The 19,558-nt window shown below is 42.0% G+C and overlaps 1 protein-coding gene across 1 annotated transcript; it reads left to right on the top strand.

Annotated features, from left to right (window-relative positions):
* Positions 1-8,547: 8,547 nt before the first annotated feature.
* On the top strand, positions 8,548-19,558 carry sepsecs (Sep (O-phosphoserine) tRNA:Sec (selenocysteine) tRNA synthase). The gene is made up of 12 exons (XM_070992820.1): positions 8,548-8,680; positions 9,803-9,918; positions 10,008-10,162; positions 10,466-10,584; positions 11,086-11,244; positions 11,443-11,596; positions 11,721-11,823; positions 11,958-12,087; positions 12,859-12,950; positions 14,667-14,760; positions 14,875-14,965; positions 16,786-19,558. The coding sequence occupies exons 2-12, from the start codon at positions 9,805-9,807 to the stop codon at positions 17,030-17,032; spliced, it is 1,458 nt and encodes a 485-aa protein (XP_070848921.1). The 5' UTR covers positions 8,548-8,680; positions 9,803-9,804; the 3' UTR covers positions 17,033-19,558.

Raw genomic sequence — 19,558 nt, 5'->3', positions numbered from 1 at the left:
AAACACTCTTTTTATTTATCTTTAACTGCTAATTTCACTTGCACTTTAAATCTCACATAATATTGTTTTGTCTGCAGCTTTTAAGAGTTTAAATTAAATGTATACAAATAGATAATAATATGTCTCAAATCTTGCCCCCAGACGATCATTGAATTGTACTGTGTACACACAGAGTGAATTTATCAGCACTTCTTGCTTGTATGGACACGGATTATGTCAGTTCAGGTAAAAGCTGATCACAAGAGCTACATTTGTTTGTTTTGGCACTCTTGTAATGTGTAACTTCTTACCAGCATGATGTATGTGATGTTTTGGAACATTATGCAGCTCTAACGTGCACATTAATATCATCATTGTCAGGAAGTCACTTCCGAAGAACTCAGGCCAATTCAAGTCAACTACAAAAAGATTCCCTTTAAATTTGTGAGTCAATGACCATGTTGGCAGAGTGTGCGGGGATTTTCCCTGGTCCGGTGGACATTTTACGACAGACCAACTCACTTTCTAAGTCATTTGCCAGCAGTTAATAAACTCCACATGCCTCTGAGGGCAAGGTTAGCAGCACCGAGGGCGTCCTGTTCAGCAAGTCAGCTTACTATGGGCCAGACTTTGCTCAGTGACTTCATCCGCTTGCTCTTACAGGGCGTGCTTGTGTTTGACTCAGCAAAAAAAATGTCTCAGAGGAGGCTCCAGGCCAAATCCTGCACACTCACTTGATCCTGTTACGAGCATGGCAGCAGTGAGGCAGACCTTGGCTGCAGAATGAGAGAATAGTTTCAAAATATCTCAGACACAGGCGAGTCATCACCAAAAGTGCCCTGTTTTGCTGTTTTTGGGGATTCATGTGGGGAGCTATTTTCATGACTCTTTAAAAAAAGAGGCCTCGGTGGACTTGAGACCGTATGATGACTCACAAGAGGGTCTGTGTTGATCTGAATTGTAACTGCTGCACATGTGGCGCTGTGATTCAGCTTGAGAAGTGTCTGTGAGAGGGTTTTGGTTTGCGACACAGAGAAAATGAAGAGCTGGATTATGTAGCAATCTGTGTAAACCTCATGATAAACAAGGAGGTCGAATTCTTTTAATGAGCAGTTACAGAAATTCATTAGCTTAAAAGGAGTGAAAGAATAAGATGCCTTTATAGGCTGTAAGCCAAAGACATTATATTTTGTAATATTCCTGTTTCATTGCTTCATGAGAATACTTGTTCCTGTGTGAACATTCAAGTGATGCCAGGCAGCCAGGGATTTATAGAAAGAAGAAGAAATAAGTCTTTCTTTAACTTACAAATTAAAAGTTGAATTTGTTCACAATTTAAAAAAAAAAAAAAAAAGGGGGGGGGGGGGGGGGTCTTGTTGCTAGCTTTACTTGACCAATACCTCATGGCGGCTAATGTTAGCGAACATTGGCAAACACAGCCATTTCTGTGTGACTAACATTCCTGACTCAGTTTGCTAACTTTGTTCCTCTCTGCCAGTGTTAGCAAACTTTAGATAGAGATTTCTGTCTAACTCACATATCTGACTCAGTTTGCTGGCTTTGCTCATGTCAGCTAATATTAGCAAAATTGTGATTGATGTTTCTGTGTCCCTTACACAGAATGCTCACTTTATTACTCCTCTTTGCTAATGTTCGCTAATGTTAGCAAGCTTCAGACCTGACTAACATGACTCAGTTTGCTCACTTTAATATTCCTCTCTGCCAGTTTTAGCAAATGTTAGCAAACTTTGGTTGTGACTAACGTTCCTGGCTCAGTTTGCCGATTTTATTCTTCTCTGTTCATATCAGCTAATGTTAGCAAACATAAGATAGATATTTCTGTGTAGGCAAACTAACATCTCTGACTCAGTTTGCTGACTTTATTACTCCTGTCTGCTCATGTCAGCTAATGCTAGCAAGCTTTATGTTTCTGTGTGACTACATTCCAAACTCAGCTTGCGCACTTTATGATTTCTCTCTGCTTATGTTAACAAACTTTAGATGTTTCTGTGTAAACATCCCTGACTCATTTTGCTCACTTAATTATTCCTCTCTGCTAATGTTAGCAGACTTTATGCTTCTGTGTAACTGACATATGACTCTGTTGGCCTCACTGATTATTCTGCTCTGCTTGTGCTGTTAGATCAAGTTTTAAAATGCATCAATATCAATGATTTCGTCTTTTGTGGCCACAGTGGTCACTGTTCAAGTGCAGTTATAGTCTCTCCTTAAATCAAAATGGACACTAAAGGTCACTAGAGGTAAAATCATATACATTAGGCTGACATAAAGGTCAGAAAAGGTCAAGCTTTCGGGACATGGGCATCATTTGAAAATGATGGAATCAAAATGGAATCAAACCCATAACATCTTTAAAAGAAGTAAGTACAGACCATGAATGTGATGACGTTAAACTGAAGCTGAAATTGCTTTTACTGTAAAAAGGGATCAGTCATGTAGTCATAAATGGTCTGGTGCTTGTAATTGAGTTTTATGTTATTTTTGTTGTGTTTTCTGAGATTTTGCAGAAGACATACTTTACTGATCACAACACGCACCATGCACATGCCATGCTTCGGTGAAATTGTTCCTCCATGGCAGACCAGGGGCGGGGGGGCTGCCAGCCAACAGCGGCGCCTGGGGACCCAGTTCCTTTTTGTCACCATTCGGTCAGGTGGTGATCTTCTTGCATGTTTTTAGTGGGTTTTTTTTGTGGAGGATACCCCAGGTGAACACGGGGAGAACATGAAACTCCACACAGAAAGGCCCCTTTCCTCAAGATAAAGGGCAGCAGGCACCGAAGGAAGAGGACACGCCCCCCAGCACCTACAGTGCCCCAGGCCACTGTGCCTATTTTCTAACTGAGTTGTGTCTTTTGTGTCATTTCATGTGTATTGTCTTGTTGGGGTGTGTGTTTTCTGCCATTTTGTGTGTATTTTCTAGTTGGGCTGTGTGTTTTGTGTGACTTAATATTCCTATTGACCTGTGTGTTTCATGTATTTGCATGCAGGACCATCTATGAACAGGCAGAAACTAGCTCAACCTGTAAATGTTTTGTATGTGGCACTGGTCCATGTTTTATACTTGTCCCTCTAACAATAATCATGAGAGAGACATCATCTTTGCATAATCACAACCACCTCAGCATTTGTCCTGCTGCAGAGATTTTATTGTGATTCCCAAATATCTGTTTTCTTTTTAGATTACATGTGAAAACATCTAGCCTGAAACAGTCCACTTATGATCCTGAGCTGTGCAGAGTCTGACACTGGGATTTCATGTACTCGTTGAAAAGCTGAAATCTGTGATGTGAAATATTTGGAAGTCAATTCTGGTCAGTTTTGCAACTTAAACAAGTGTGATGTAGAAACTTGAAGCCTCCAGTGCACATACTCTGAGAACGGACTTTGTAGTGAAGTAGGAGACATCTTGAGTCCAGCAGGAAAACTTCAGAAATTATCGAAATTTGGAATTTTTCAGTACATGAGTTTTTAATATGGAAATGTTTGGAGGGGATGTTTAAGCCGATGATCTCTGAGTGAAGGCAGAGGCATTTTTGAGAGCTCGGTTTGTTATTTGGCAAAGTTTCAAATGTATATAGTGTTATGTTAATTTTACTGAAAAATGAAATGACAGTCTGTGCACAAGGCTTCCACTGCAGCACGTTAAAATTCCCCACATTGATTACAACCGATTTCTATTCACAATGCAGTAACCATGATAAACAAATGCTTACTGTGCGTAATGGAAACGTTAACCCTGTCAGGTCCTGCAATTGTCTTTTTACTTTACATATTTGCTCTGTGGGAGTTGACAGGTGTGGCCAGTGTCGACACTTTCGGAAGTGAGTCATCCATTCCAAAGGTGCTAAAGTCAACTCTGGGATTGTCAAATTGTTTGAAAAGAAAGAATTAGGTCCTGTTAATCAACTTAGATTCATACATGTAATATCTACTTGATATATGTCTTAAAAAAATAAAGCAATCCGATGAGAACTAGTGAACAACTCTTTCTTAAAAACTAGAGGAACAAAATGGTCATCAGTGATGTAGCACAGCTTTGCAGTGAAGAACAGACCATTTTTAGTTTACATTGTAAGTTAAAAAGGAAAAGTGAAGCTGGAGAGGGGCAATCTTGAGTATCTGTGGAGGACAGTGGTGGATGAAGTCTTCAGATCCTTTACTAAAGTAAAAGTACCAACAGTACAAAAGCACACTATTATACTGTAAGTAGAAGTTCTTCATTTAAAATAGTATTTCAGCACAGAAACATTACTCGCAAAATGTACATTAAGTAGACATTCAACAGGAAAATGGCCCCTCAAAAGGTCACGGAATAAATCTGAGGGGTCATGAGATGGTTAATGAGAAAGGAAAAAAGAAAAGAAAAAGTTTTCTTACGCAAGTTTGTATCCATTTTTCTGACATTTCTTTTTGTGTGAAATAACTGAAAATGTTGCCTCTGAACCCCAAACTGTCACTGAAATTCAGTCATCTGAGAAGCTTGAAGGGGAAACGTCTCTTCGGTTGAACTGTTAATGACTCATAGGCATCAGAAACATGACGAGGGGCCCCAACACGATCAACGTGGCTTCATTTTTTCTTTTTTCTTTTTTTTTTTTTCCTTAGGTCACGAGGTTGAGAGCGAGGTTTAATCTTAAACTTGACATATTTTTTTGGTGTGTGTTAAATTTAAATCTGAAAATTAAGACTATCTGAAGGTGTAAATACAAATGTTGTGGACTAAAAAGTAGTGAAACAGAAGTCTTAAGTAAAATAAAATGGAAATACTTCAGTAAAGTACCTCAAAATGCTACCTAAGTAGGCTACAGAGCAGTTCACCATCACGAATCAGTGACACACAAAAGATGTAATTTGGTGTTAACTGTTTAAGTGAGGATTATTTATTACCGTATTTCCACTTGATAAGTGGCACTCATATCAGAACATCCAGGCTTCACACTGTTTGCGCTCGGAGGAGCTAATAATTAAGGGTCACGATGAGTTTTCTCATGAAACGATGCTTCCTGTCCTGGATGGAGACCACTATCCGGTCTAGACGGTTTTTGAATCATTCTGCGTGATTCATTAATGAAACACATCCTGCAGTCCTGGTTTATTTTGTGTGCGGATCAGCAAGTCGACTTCTTGTAAACTGGGACTGGGACCATTTTGGCTTGATGGACGTCGTCCATGTGGTCATACGCATTCAGAATTTCGGTATTTATGGAAATATTAAGATATGTATTAGTATTTAGAATATGTCATAGGTCCAGTTATCATTTCTATGAACTCCTCCGGTATAATATGTCCTTATGGTGATTTCCAAAAGCCATACGGTATAGACATATCTATGGGCTGATTTTACATTTTCCCAAACTTACATATTTTACTATGTCTTTTGAGAGACTCACGAGCCCTGACACAGCTCTTTCTCCTGGGAGGGATGTACCCCGCTAAATTAGGCCAATTAGATTCCTCGTCAGCGCCCAGGGGTGCAGGAAGCCACCCAGAGCTGCCCGGCCAACCCCCAAAACACACCTCCTGTATTGTGAACCGCGATAGTCATCGGCAGATCCTGCCTGTCACACAAGTGAAGTGGGCGGCGAAAGGCGGACTTATCTCTTTCACCCTCAGCCTACTTTTCGCTGTGCTGACGCTTGATGCCAAGACACATGGACCAGGACAGCCGGAGAGCTGGGCACCGGAGCGCCTGTTTCACACACCTCAACAGGTAGGAGTGAGGTTGGACTTATGAGGCAACGGCAGGCGGGATGGATCAGGCCTGCCCACTTCATGTGTTTCCTCTGGGTGCTTTCATATTTTTGGCCGTCCTGTGAGCTGGAACCCTCTGCGCGAGACCACCTTTTTTTCTTTTTCTTTTTTTTTTATCTAATCGATGTTTTGATGAGGGTCTTCGTTTTATTGTTTTCATAACATGGCGCTTGTGTGACCATATAAAGCCTAAAATCACATGTAGAAATATTACAGTGTATATTTCTGAAGTTACTCTAAGATGGAATAATGTTTCATTCCGCGCGAACCTGCCGGATCACCGTGCGTCTGTCTGGCTTGTAGTTTCAGCCGCTCGACGTTTTGCGTGCGCTCTGGATGAAGATGAACCTGGGCCTGAAGCTTCAGAATGGACAGGAAAACTCGGTGTGAACATGGGTTCAGGAAGGAAGGCAAGATGTTGGCATAGCTGTTGAGTTGAATGCCCTGCTATGCCATCAAATTGCCATCTTTCTGTCCCTTTTGCAGCACGTTCCTCATGGATATACAGTATGTACCTGTTCACACCAAGACATCTTCCAGGAAGGCTTGAGCTCTTGGCAGTGTCTTTGTTTAAATACTTGCCTGAATCCCGTGCATATATTGTGATTAATCTATCCAACTGTTGTACTGTGACTACAGTAGGGTTTAAAGGTCAGAAAGATAAGCAATATCGTGTATAGTAACAAACAAGTTTATCATTAAAATCATCTGTCTGTATGTGAGGGAAAAAATGTGTGGTCTTTGTCATAGTGGGCTACAGCCTACAGGATGAGGACACATCAGGGTGATTACTACAATATTACAAAATGATATATTAGGTCCCAACAAATGCATCATTTACTCTGTGTGTTCATTTGTGAGTTTTCTCGTAAGGTTTGGCACAGATTCAGTTTACAGAGTAACTCGACAGCTTTTTTTTTCCTGGTGCAAGGCAAAGCAGTGAGTGTGACACTAATTTAACCTTTTTTATTTTTGCATACATAAAGGGATTCACTCTATCTGTATTGTTATTGATAACAGTCAGCCATATTTGCTCACAGAAGCTCATTTGAGTGCACATATATGATGTGTTTCTCTTTGCATAATGATAATAAAATAAGACAACTTAAGGAGGCTTTCCCCTAACTCCTTATCCAGTGATGGAACTAAGTAAATTTACTCAAATATTGTGCTGAAGGACAATTTTGAGGCACTGGTATTTGACAAGATAAGATCAGATGTTTTGTCATTATTTTTGATATTGATGTATTTGTCACAGCAGCACAAGACAGAAATAAATACAGATAAATAGAGAATCTTACAAAAATATGTAAGAATATAGACAAAATTTCAGGCAATAGCAATACACATAAAATACCCACAACTAGTGAGAGTGCTAACAATTGTACACCACCGTCTCAAACCAAGTGACTTAGTAGTAGCAGCAAATCAGGAAAGTATGCAGGAAGTAGTAAGGGTATGTAAGGGTACTATGGTACCATCAGATATAACAATGTACACCAAAATATTATATAGTACAAGACATAATGTGGTGCAATAAGCTTTATCACATATTAAATACATATATGCTATATATACATGCAGTACATAATATTATAACATATTGTATAGTTCAGCATAGTAATATAGGATGGGATATAAGGTGAAATGTTGTGACATGTTAAGTACATTTGAGTATTTCCTTGAGTAATTTCCAATTTCTACTACACTACATTTATTTGATAACTGTTACTACTCCTTTTTTTGTATATGAAATATTTATAAAATATGATGCAGTGTTGCATGAGTGATATAAAATCATTTAAATTTGCTCCATCTTCAACATTGAAATTTTGCACACACACACACACACACACACACACACACACACACACACACACACACACATTTGTAATGTAAATCCAATTATATGACATATATGAATAAAATCATGAACACCCCGAAGGAGGTCATTCTGCATCATGTTCACTTTTTGTTTCAATGCTTTGGGAACATTTTATTGAAATTATTTATGTACTTTTGCGCTGAAATTTTAAATGCAGGATTTTCAGTTGGAACAGTACATTTCCTTTAATTTTTCTACTTTTGCACAATAATATATAAACTTCCACCACTGCCCTGCACCTTTGTCCCTGTAAAGCCGCACTTGTAATTGTATTATTGTTGGTCCAGATACCATCAAGGGTTGTCAGTTGTTGCCTCGCTGTTGTTCAGCTGATATCACAATTAATTCTAATAAATGTGATTCCAGATCTGAAATGGTCTCTTTTGTGAAATTATTTCTGATGGCTTCGGTATCAATGGTGTATGTCGGTATTAAATAGCCTATCATTAAGAATTTGCTAATTCAGAAAACATACATTAAAAATATAAGCTAATTCATGTGTGGACTACTATGTTTTTTATTTGTCCCCTGCTAAAATCACTTAAAAATATGATATAGTATTGAAATCAGAAATTTAAAATGGGTTGTTTTTTTTAATCAATAAAAAAGTACAAACATATCATCTTATCAATTCTAAATTAAAGTTAAATAAAACTATTTATGTATTGGTTGTGGCAGTGTAATAATTATCATATTATTATATTTTATTATTAACCTATCCCACAACCTATTGTCATTTTCCACATTATTATTATAAAAAATAAAGTTAAGATGAAAACAGCTTCATTAAAAAGGTAACATTTTCCATAAAACTGTCAAATAAACGGTGAATCATAAACTGACTGGCGTGATTAACGCGCACGCTGAAGTGTTGGTCATATGATCAGCGCTCCCGTGTCACGTGACCTCGTGACGCAGCGCGAGTGCGGCTCGTTAGCTGTTTCCATGCTGCCTTTTCCTGCTGTCTGTTGCCATGCCTGTCGGTTTCTTGTAGGCGGTTTGACGCTTTGAAACACGGGGAAGCTCGCAGGAAAGCTGTGAGGTAAGCAGACATAATTGTCATCTTCAAAAGGAGCCCTGTCAAAGCTGCACGGGCTTGTTCCTCGCGTGGAAACATTAGCTTAGCTCAGCAGAGCTGCTAGCAGCCTCGCTGCCAAGGTAAATCTCTTGAGGTAACCGACGACAGTTAGCCACTTTATGAAAGATGTTTGATGTCAAACGACTGTTGTTGGTTAGGAGTGCTTGAACACTGGTGAAACAAGACGCTTTGTTCGGCTTGTGTTTGATGCTTTGCTGTTTAAACCTTTGCCGAGTAAAGTTGGATTAGTTAGGAGACATAGCAGCGCCACTGAGAACATGATACATAGAAGTTACAGAAAACGACTTGCAGTGAATTTAACTGAATGTGTTGTCATCAGTTTAAGGTTTCTGTTTGCTCACATCGCTGCTGCATGTTCCTGAACACAAACTAGATTTTCACAATTTCTCTGCACATTCTACAGCTATTTTTATTTGGGTATGTCATCAAAGAGGCTTAGATGTCCTGACTTTTTAGTCTCCATTATGGGTCAAACTCCAAAAGCACAGTGCATTTCCCATGATGCAACCAAAAGCGTCCCTTTCTGGTAAACACCCACATTGTCCACACTTCACTTGTAACAAGGGCATGTTGTTACAAATTTGTACTCAAAGCCCAAACCAGGATAACTTTCAATTACAGCGTTTAAAAAAGCCACAAGAGACATTATACAGCAGTTTCATGGGCTAAGTAAAAGTTTTCATGAGCAGTAAATGGATTTTTATCTTTTATGACCTTGTTCCTTTTATGCAAACTCTAATTAATTGGTCATTGTGGTCTTTCTGTGACTTTTAAAACTACAATGAGCACAGTCTGTCTCCCAATAATGGAAAAGCAGAGCCTGACAGACATTGGATTTGATTATATCAACATAAATATGGAATGTATTGTTATTATTATTATTATTATTATTATTATCTGATATTATTATTATTTTTTACATTAACAGAGACCCTTACAAGTGTCCCTTAAATTTCTTAAAGGTTTATGAACAAATTACGTACTAAGTGGGACATTTTACAACTCAAATATACACTTGTTGGTGCTCTGTGGTTCCTTTTCTATCTTTGCTGTCTGTTTTTACAGAGATGAACAGTGAAAACTTCAGCCTGAGCGAGAAGATAGTGTCACCTGCATATATTCGACAGGGGAGCCAGGCGCGTCGAGGCCATGAGCAGCTCATCAGACACTTACTGGAGCAGGTAAAATTATACGGCTGCCTTCATCTTCATGTTTCAAGGTTACCACGTCTCTGCAGAGTTGTCCACCTTTCATGTTGTGTACCTTGCAGGGTAAGTGTCCAGAGGAGGGATGGAGCGAGAGCACCATAGAGCTCTTCCTGAATGAGCTGGCTGTGATGGACAGCAATAACTTCCTCGGCAACTGCGGTGTCGGAGAGAGGGAAGGCCGGGTGGCGTCCAGTCTTGTGGCAAGGCGAAATTACAGGTTCAAGTTTGACATTGATTTTCGAATGCTTAAATGGACTCACCCTACATAACATTGGAGCCCAACCGATACTGGATTTGTGAGGCTGATGTTGATATTTGAGAGTATGTCTAAGAATGATAAATACCTTAACAGTAGTTAGGTAGTATAACAGTAGCTATACCAAAAAAACAGCCAACATAAACAGTGATTAATCCTTGCTAAGGTAAAATGTCCTTGCCGATGTGTTGGTATATTCATGTTTCACAAAGTCTGTTAAGTTTGTAAATGGCTCCTGTTGTGACACTCTGCTGTTTCCTGTAGGCTGATCCACGGTATCGGTCGGTCAGGTGACATTGCTGCGATTCAGCCCAAAGCTGCAGGATCCAGTCTTCTTAACAAGCTGACCAATTCAGTAGTGTTGGACATCTTAAAGCTCTCGGGTGTGTACGGCTTCTCAATCAGACAGTTTTATGTTCTTTTGCAAGAGCATTTGATATTTGAGCCATGTCATGTTAGAACTTGGCAGACTCACAAGAGACAGAGGAAAGAAAAAATGAATTGTCAAATTCAGCGCAGCAGAGGCAGATCCTGACTTTTAGTCCACAGCATTGGCGAAGCTCCAAAAACACTAGATTTCCCATAATGCAACTAAGTGGCATCTTTCATTAGACCCTGTCTGCCTCTTCGGTGCTCATTTCTTTCAAACCCCACACCTCCAGTTTGTCATGTACGTAGGATTTGCCTTATAGGTCCTAAGTGCAAGCTGCAATAACTCTAATGACATCATCAGGAAACCCTGATGACATCAGACATAACACAGGTGTTTTTCACAGGTTTGTCCTGGTGAGGAGTAATCTGAGCTTTGTGTAAAATCTGTGGTTTGCCCCTTTGATTCAGGTTTCACTCGTTGGTGTGAATTGCTTTGTGTCTTTTGATAACAGGTGTCCGGAGTGTGGCGAGCTGCTTTGTGGTTCCCATGGCGACAGGGATGAGCTTGACTCTGTGCTTCCTGACCCTCCGTCATCGGAGACCTAAGGCTCGCTACGTCATCTGGCCTCGCATCGACCAGAAGTCCTGTTTCAAATCCATGATCACAGCAGGTGATGATGACATCGATGTCGGATGTCCTGCCACCCGTACATCCTGCTCACAGATTAGATTAAAAAATAGCAGCAGATGGCGATTTTTGAGGGCAACTTTTGAGTTAGAAAATGTCTCTGGGACACCAAAATTCTCAAGTAATGTCATTTTAAGTGTCACCTGAGCTGTCTCGTGCTCACATCTGACTGTTTTATCAGGTTTTGAACCGGTGGTGGTGGAGAACGTTCTTGAGGGCGATGAGTTGCGGACAGACTTGGAGGCAGTTGAGCGCAAGATCGAGGAGCTGGGAGCTGAGAACATCCTGTGTGTTCATTCAACAACGTCCTGCTTTGCCCCGCGGGTCCCTGACAGGTAATATACATTTTTATAGCCCTCCTCTTTGGCCCTTCTAGATGCCACGGTAATGGATTTATAAATACCAGGAAGGATTACATGAAGTTTATCATGAATTATTGTTAATTATCTTGTCTTTTAGGCTTGAGGAGCTGGCAGCTGTGTGTGCCAAATACAACATTCCCCACATAGTTAACAACGCATACGGAGTGCAGTCGTCCAAATGCATGCACCTTATACAGCAGGTGGGTCCCACTCATCCTCAGTCCATGTGTGGTTTGTGCTTGTCTGCACTTGCACAGTAATTGCTGGATGAACTTTGCTCGTTGGTGACGGATATAGTGGGTGCTCACATTGTTCCCGGACTGTCTTTCATCAGGGCGCTCGTGTTGGAAGAATTGACGCCTTTGTACAAAGCCTGGACAAGAACTTTATGGTTCCAGTAGGTGGCGCCATCATCGCAGGTTTTGATGAGTCCTTCATACAGGAGATTAGCAAGATGTACCCAGGTGAGTGTAACTGCACTAGGGCTGAGCTACATGAGGTGAAATCATGGAGGTTGATAATAAAATATGAAATAAGTGGATGTGTGTTTATGTGTGTATTTTTAATGAACAGTTAAATAATGATCCTTCATTATGTGGAATATTCCATTTTCCTTTACAAATCCTTATATTTTAAAACATTTTTAAAAAATAAGCCAGCTCTCTAAAATGTTGCCATCCGTATTTTTTAGCAAATGTTACTCAAACAGGAGCAAATCGTATAATTTGGTTCAGACTATTTCCTGTGGCGCTTGTGGTGCGCTGGTGAGTCTTCAGAACGATGGATGTGGGATCGACTCAAAATAGACTACAGAGCCCAAGTTCATCCCAGTGAAGGAACATCAGGAACAGGCTTCAGGCTGTGATGACAATCAGAAATATCCTCAGACTGAGCCTTTAAATCCAGAACTGTCTGTTCAAGCGTTCAGCGCCAGCTCTTTGGTACTGGACAGTTTTTGATGCTCAGCGTTTCAAACACATTTCGGTCAGTATTGGGATTTGATACCCATCCCTCGCCCTCAGCCATGGCTATACAGTTTCACTTTTTCTTTTTTGTCAGGCCAGTCCTGAGCAGAACTCATATAAACAGTGAGAGAAAACTGATACCTGATCTGCCATAGACATGCATGTGATGCTTGGAAGTATTTGTACTTCTGATTAGGTTTGGCACACAGCAGAGTCCGTCTACTGTCTATAGCTGCTTAACAAGGTCACCTCTTGTCCCTCTTTGTCCAGGTCGGGCATCAGCCTCACCTTCCCTTGACGTCCTCATTACCCTTCTGACTCTGGGAGCCAGCGGCTACAAGAAACTCCTGTCAGACAGAAAGGTGAGAGCCTGCCCACGCCACCTCATAAAGCTAAATATTTTAATATATGGGTGTAAAAGCACTGCGGCAATGTCAGTTTGAAAGCGTTTCTATGCGTGCTGTGTCAACATCTTTCCCCCGAAGGCAGAAAAAAAACACCTTACATAAGTTGAATTGCAGTAGATCACACGTTACGACTGCGTATGTCCAGCTCTGCGCTTACCTGCACTCTGACTGAGGAATGAGACTCGAGTGAGCAATGAGGGAGGAGTATGCTATAGCAACATAACATTGATCCAGAAGTTTCAGAAAACACTCCCTGGTGGCTCGCTGCTTTAAAGCGGAGCTGCTCACAATGCAGCATCCCCCTCTTCAAACGGTAGGCACTGCAGCATTCTCACGCTTCATAACTGCTGTTCTGTAAATGTACTGTACATGTGCTGGACTCTCATCTGTTTCTGGTGGTGCTCTCAGTAAAATCCTTGCATAAGCCCAAACTAGAGCTAAACATAAAAAGGACACTCTTGCCAGACAGCGTGCAATATCCCAAATGCCATTTACGTTAAACTGACACCATAGTAGAAATCTACATCCAGGAAACACCTCCGGCCTCTCGCATGACCCGACGTCGACAAGGCTTATTGATCATCTCCTGGTCCACACCATGCATAATTAATGTCCGGGACCAGTTTTCCATATTGTCTGCAGAACTGAGTGATTTCCTCACATCCCCCCACCCCACCCCCCGGGTTCAAAAGCTTTAAATAATTCAGACAGTTCATCTATTGAGATTAATTTACAGCCTCACGTCACCATTTCTGAAAATGTCCACATATTGAAAAGAAGTAGATGATGTGTTTTCTTTGGGATGGATGGGCTTTAGTCATCACACACACACACACACACACACACACACACACACACACACACACACACACACTTATTGTCTGCAGAGTCGTTGCCATGCACTCTCTCCACCACTTTCACCCCTCCTCTCCAGGGATGATAAAGTCGTCCATTGTTATGAGAGAACAAGGGACACTTAGAGACACTTGACATCATTGAAAGGCTGTTTGTGTTCGACTCATGACAGAGAAAATATCTTCCTTCTTGATGTTTTCAAATTAGGAAAGTATGAGTCAGCACAGTGAGCACTCACACACACACTGTTGCAGAGAGCAGATCCTTTAATGTGCAGTGCTTCGCTGGGGAATCTGGCACCAGCAGCCGGCAACAAAAACACTGCCATTTGTTTGTGTGCAGCTTCCCCACCTGGCCATGGCTCACAACAGCTGTGTCCAGAACTGCATCGCCCCTCAACTAGTCAACCACGCTCTGCTTTCAGACTCCAAACTGAACACTGTCAGCACATTTTAAACATGCGCATGTTAAAAGCATGTGTTTGCTCCTCTCCTGCCTCCCGTATTGATCCCAGAGGTGGATGTGTGACGCGAGTAAAGATGCCAGAGAGCATGTGAAGCACGGAGGGAAACGCACACACTCAGACAGGCAGGGGACAGAGTAGAGGGGGAAGGGGGAGGGGTTCGGGCACAGGCGGGCCTGCTTGCGGATAGATTTGCTTGATTAGCAATAAAACCAAGCCTGCAGCTGCTAAAATAAGACCATGGCAGAGCGTGAAAGGAGCGTTGAGCTGCTATTTATAGTTCTGTCATATGGCTCCTGCTCCCTCTAGTTCTGTATCTACATGCCTCTTCTCTGTGTCTGCATGCCCTGCAGGAGATTTATTCATTCCTGGCTCAGGAGCTGAAGAGTTTGGCCTCTGCACATGGGGAGAGATTGCTCCACACCCCACATAACCCCATTTCACTGGGTAAGCTGGCGAAAGCTACATTTATGGCCCAGTTTTTGCACATTACTTTAATCTTGGATATTTAATGTAACCATTGTGTGCATGTGTGTTGGCTTTGCCACCTCTCTCCTCCAGCCATGTCTCTGGATGGTCTCCAAGCCCAGAGCGACAAGGCGGTGACTCACCTGGGCTCCATGCTGTTCACGCGGCAAGTGTCGGGAGCAAGGTATGAAAACTTTAAAAGGGCAGGGCCACAGTCTGGCCTGGAGGTGGAATCATGGGGAAGGAGAGGAAAAAAAGAGGGTGTTGGGGAGTGAGTTGTGTCGCAAAGGTCAAGAATGTGTTTGTCTGCATCCTCAAAACTGAGGGGATGCGCTGCGTTGCCAAACAAAATGGCCAGTAGGAATCAGCAATCAGCCAGATGGATCCGCTGAATATGGCGGAAACTACTTTAGTTGATTAGACTGCCCATCCTGTCAGGGGCCGCCTCCCAATTTAACAGGATGTTTCCATTAGGATCCACAGAGCGATATCTCCGCAGCAGGCACAAGCTGTGGCGCAGCTTTGACAGACATGTCCTTGCTTCTGTTTCTTGGCGGCAGGGAGGAGGATTTGTCAATTCTTCATTGTTGTCTTCTGCCTCCGTCACTCATGGCTGCAATACAGCATTTCAAATCGCGGGCTGCTTTTGTTTTTCTGTTTTTCCCCCTCAGTCGTTTTTGACCAAGCCCAGGAGCCCATGTAAATATTTTAAATATCCCCAATGAATGATTTATTTGGGTCATTCTGTCATACTTGTTTTGTGTTGTTTCAGATTTTAATGCACTCATGGCTCAATTGCATTAAAAATACATAAAAGAAATAGACTTCCTTCCTTCCTTCCTTCCTTCCTTCCTTCCTTCCTTCCTTCCTTCCTTCCTTCCTTCCTTCCTTCCTTCCTTTTGTCCTCTCTTGATTTCTTTCAAGTGGACATTTTTCCATAGTCAGAGTGCAGGTGTTACTCAAATCCTTACGTCTCACATCAAAAGAAACCTATTCTCTCTCATCAGCTGAACAGATTCATAGACATCCACATCGTACTACAATGCATTTCTCTACCATAATGGTCTTTCATACATGTAGCCCTAATAGCTAGCCAGTAATTGATTTCACATTAAAGTGAGTTGAAAGTGTGCTGGCAGTGGTGTAAGCCTGCCACATTTCAGAGGCACAGGTATTGCTACTGCACTGCAGAATTGTCCTCTTTGAACCTCTGAAACCTTTCTTGGAAGGATCTTGCAACTCAAATGACACAATAAGTTGTCTTTTTGAAGTCTTTGGCAGAACTGACTCATGCTAACTGCCGGCTTACAGAGACAGATATTTCCATCAGGCTATGGTGGAGACCAAAAGTGAGTTAAAAGAGTAAATACTGGATTGTCATTCATCAGGTGTCCAGAAACACGACTCCAGACGAATGGCGGTGTAGGTCCGTCTCTGCTGGGTTATTTGCTCTCAGTTTGCCTCATTATCGTAAAAGATGATAACATCAGTGTTGTGTTCTCAGCATGTTTTAAAAAAAATCGGCTACTGCAGGTTTAAATTATAAATTCAACACTGAATGATTACAGTTTTGACAGCAAAATACACATTTCAGTACAGCATTTACAGCAGCATTTTCTCTAGAACTGAGAAAAGATCATCGATGACAAATTCTTCTAAGTAGTCCTATAAGATTTCCAAAACTGTTAAGACGAGACAGTGAAGAAGGGACAGCAGTGGGCTGCCTTCTATTGAAAACACAATAAGTGAACATCGCTCACGAGTGTAGAGTTTGTTTCCTCATGCTTAGTTTTACAATGGTATGCAAGTAGTTTTAATTGAATGAGTAAGGGTACTGCTTTCTTTGCAAATGATTTCTCAAATCTATGTTAAAGTCAAGCTATTTTATTAAGCAGCTATTTGTCAAGTGAGCATCTTGAGCTTCAGCCAGGCAAAAAAAAAATCCCCACATGTGAATTAATCACCACTGCCCTACATTATCCTTGTGTTTCACCCATGTTTCAGGGTCATACCGCTGGGCAAGGAGCAGACCATAAGCGGACACACGTTCCGTGGCTTTATGTCACACTCGGACGCATACCCCTGTCCTTACCTCAACGCTGCCTCAGCTGTGGGTATCACTCGCGAAGACGTGACGCTGTGCATCAAAAGGCTTGACAAGTGCCTGAAGAGCCTGAAGAAAGAGGGAAATGCAGTGAAAAGTAGTTCCCCTGAACTTCCATTGTGCCAGGAAGACACCACTGGAGAATGATATGTGTTATGTTATTTTGAGCCCTCTCCTGCCTGCGCTCACTTCTCACCTGATTTGAACTGTGTGTGTTTGAATGGCATTCGCTGATGGATTATCAATCCAGACATCGACTTGCACTCTGCAGCAGCAGCAAATGATGAACCTGCGCGTTCTTTCCGGACAAATGATCCAAGCTCATGTCACTGACCTCTGCGAAGGCGTGCTAATTGGTAGATGCTGTAAGGACATAACCTGCATACACCTGCTTCTCTGGAGTGCAATAGTTCACCACTGATCTAAGCGTCTGCAAAGACCATTGCATTGTTGTCTGTATATATGGAAACTGATTCAAAATAGATTATGGATCTACCTTTTACAATGACCTTTACTTGCTTTGTGTCATTTTTGTAGCCATCTAAAGCCTCTGCAGTGCCGGCATTGGGTGAAATATTCTATAAATTAGCGAGTCTTTCAGTTTGAAAACAATGCTCTGAATTCTGTTGAGGGAATACATCAGGACTTTCCACTCACTGATACATGAAGCAATATAGCTGTGTAATGGAATTTGTTGTGCCTTGTCTTCTGCAGTGTGTTGTAATGTGATACAAATGCCGTTGAGTCGTTAACTCCATTTGAATCCAGCGTGTTGAACTTGCACATCGGCTTTCAGGCTCTGGAATAGATCGCAAGGAACAGACAATCAATGAAGCGCAAACATACATCACTCCTGTGTTCAGTAAAGGAAGTGATGTTGACTGTTAGTCAGAGCCTGCATTGTATCTAACATCAGCTATTTAAGAGAGATGTCGTGAAGTGTATTTTACTGTAACGCAACATTGGATGCATTGGGATTTCAGTCAGAGCTTCACCAGAGGATTTGATCTTTAATCAGTCACATCCATGTTTGCAAGCCTTTTGTCTCCTTCCCTGTGCTCTCCAGTCTCAGTCATTAAGAAGCAGAGTTGGTAGTGCCCTGAGGCACAAAAATAGACTCCTACTAAAGCCTCACTCACTGATGACTAATCTATATTTCGATACTGCACTGTCAAAGTTCTTCCTGTGCCCTCCCCTCAGTCTGCTGCGGATTATCAAGGTTGATTGCTCATTGAAAAGCTCGGAGCATGTGAAGTAGATGCGGCTGCACGTCCTGTGCTTAAAACACTCGTGTGTGGATCAGAACTGGAAGTGCCAGCCGACGTAGCTGCTGCATCCCTGCTGGGCCCACGTGCGCTCGGGGTGTAGCAGCGTACGGTCGGCACATGTCGGTTTTTCAACCACAATTAGGAATGCGGGTCTGAATGCGTGTCGAGCAACAGCAGAAGCAATCCACCCAGCGGCGTTTGAGAGTGGGCTGGAGTCAGACAGATAGGGGTGCTGTATCAGCACACTTTCACTGTTCCCAAGCTGTACCGAACCATGAACAAAATACTGTATCGTGGAAAAACACTGCATGCTCTGACAGCGCTGGTACAGTGCAGCACTCTGAAAAGCAGAGGGTGGCGTTCTCAAACAAAGCTTTTTTTTCCCACAGTGTTGTTTGTTTCGCGGCGGTAAATGTTGCACCTCATCAGCTTCGCTCCGAATTAAGAATCAACTGTAGATTCTGACTGTGAAACTGTGCATTTGGTTTTTCATGAACGAAGCCAGCTGCCTCTCAGTGTGTACAGCTGTGGAGCAAATGTTTTCCAATCCGGAGAGGAGTCAGTTTTTTTTTTATGTCTCACCAGTTTGCTCAGTTCCCTCGTCTTTTGCTGATGTTGCAGAGATCCAGAGAGTCGGATCCACTTTTTTGTGCTGGCCAGTTCCAAAGCCCCCCTCCCTCCCAATTGATCAAGTCTGCTGCAGTGTGTAAGTCAGAAAATGGCTTTCACTGACAAACCTGAAGAGGCGATCACAGTCTCTTAGTTTAATGCAATCCAGTCATTGTGATAGTGTCAAGCATTGCATAAAGGAAACCGCTTAGGCAAATCAAAACAGTAGATTATGGGGAGATACCTTATCCATCAGGTAGGAAGTGTTTTCTCAGTCTTTCCCTTCAAGCCAAATGTGTGTTTACCTTCATCCCTCCTCCCCAAAATAGACTGCCTTTAAAAATATTCCTCCTGAATCTGCACTCAATCATAAGTCTAAGCACCCCGGGGATGTGGCTGGATGATAAATGGCCCTTCACTCCCGGCTTTCAGCAGCTGCCAGGTAGGGTTCAGTGATGATGGAGTGGCAGAGAGGCACAAACAGGGTCATGGTATACCAAACCACCGACAGGGTCAGCGATTGCCAGGCTGGTACCAGTCGTACCTGGCTGATCGATAGGGACCAACCTGTTGGCCTCGTCAGCTTCGGAGTTATAAAGCAGTATTGACCTGGTTCTATGTGCCTAACAGCAAAGTGTCAGAGTAAGCTCCCAAGTGATTAGATGATTAAGCACATGTCAGAGCAGGAATAGCCAGATGTCAGTAATCACTGTAATCATTTTGCGTGAAGTCCCCATCAGCGATGAACATGTCATTAACAACAATGTACTGTATTTATCATGAATAAATGGGGATG

This window comes from Chaetodon trifascialis, chromosome 23, assembly GCF_039877785.1.
Source record: "Chaetodon trifascialis isolate fChaTrf1 chromosome 23, fChaTrf1.hap1, whole genome shotgun sequence".
Taxonomy (NCBI): Eukaryota; Metazoa; Chordata; class Actinopteri; order Chaetodontiformes; family Chaetodontidae; genus Chaetodon; species Chaetodon trifascialis.
This window is presented reverse-complemented; position numbering and strand designations above follow the sequence as displayed.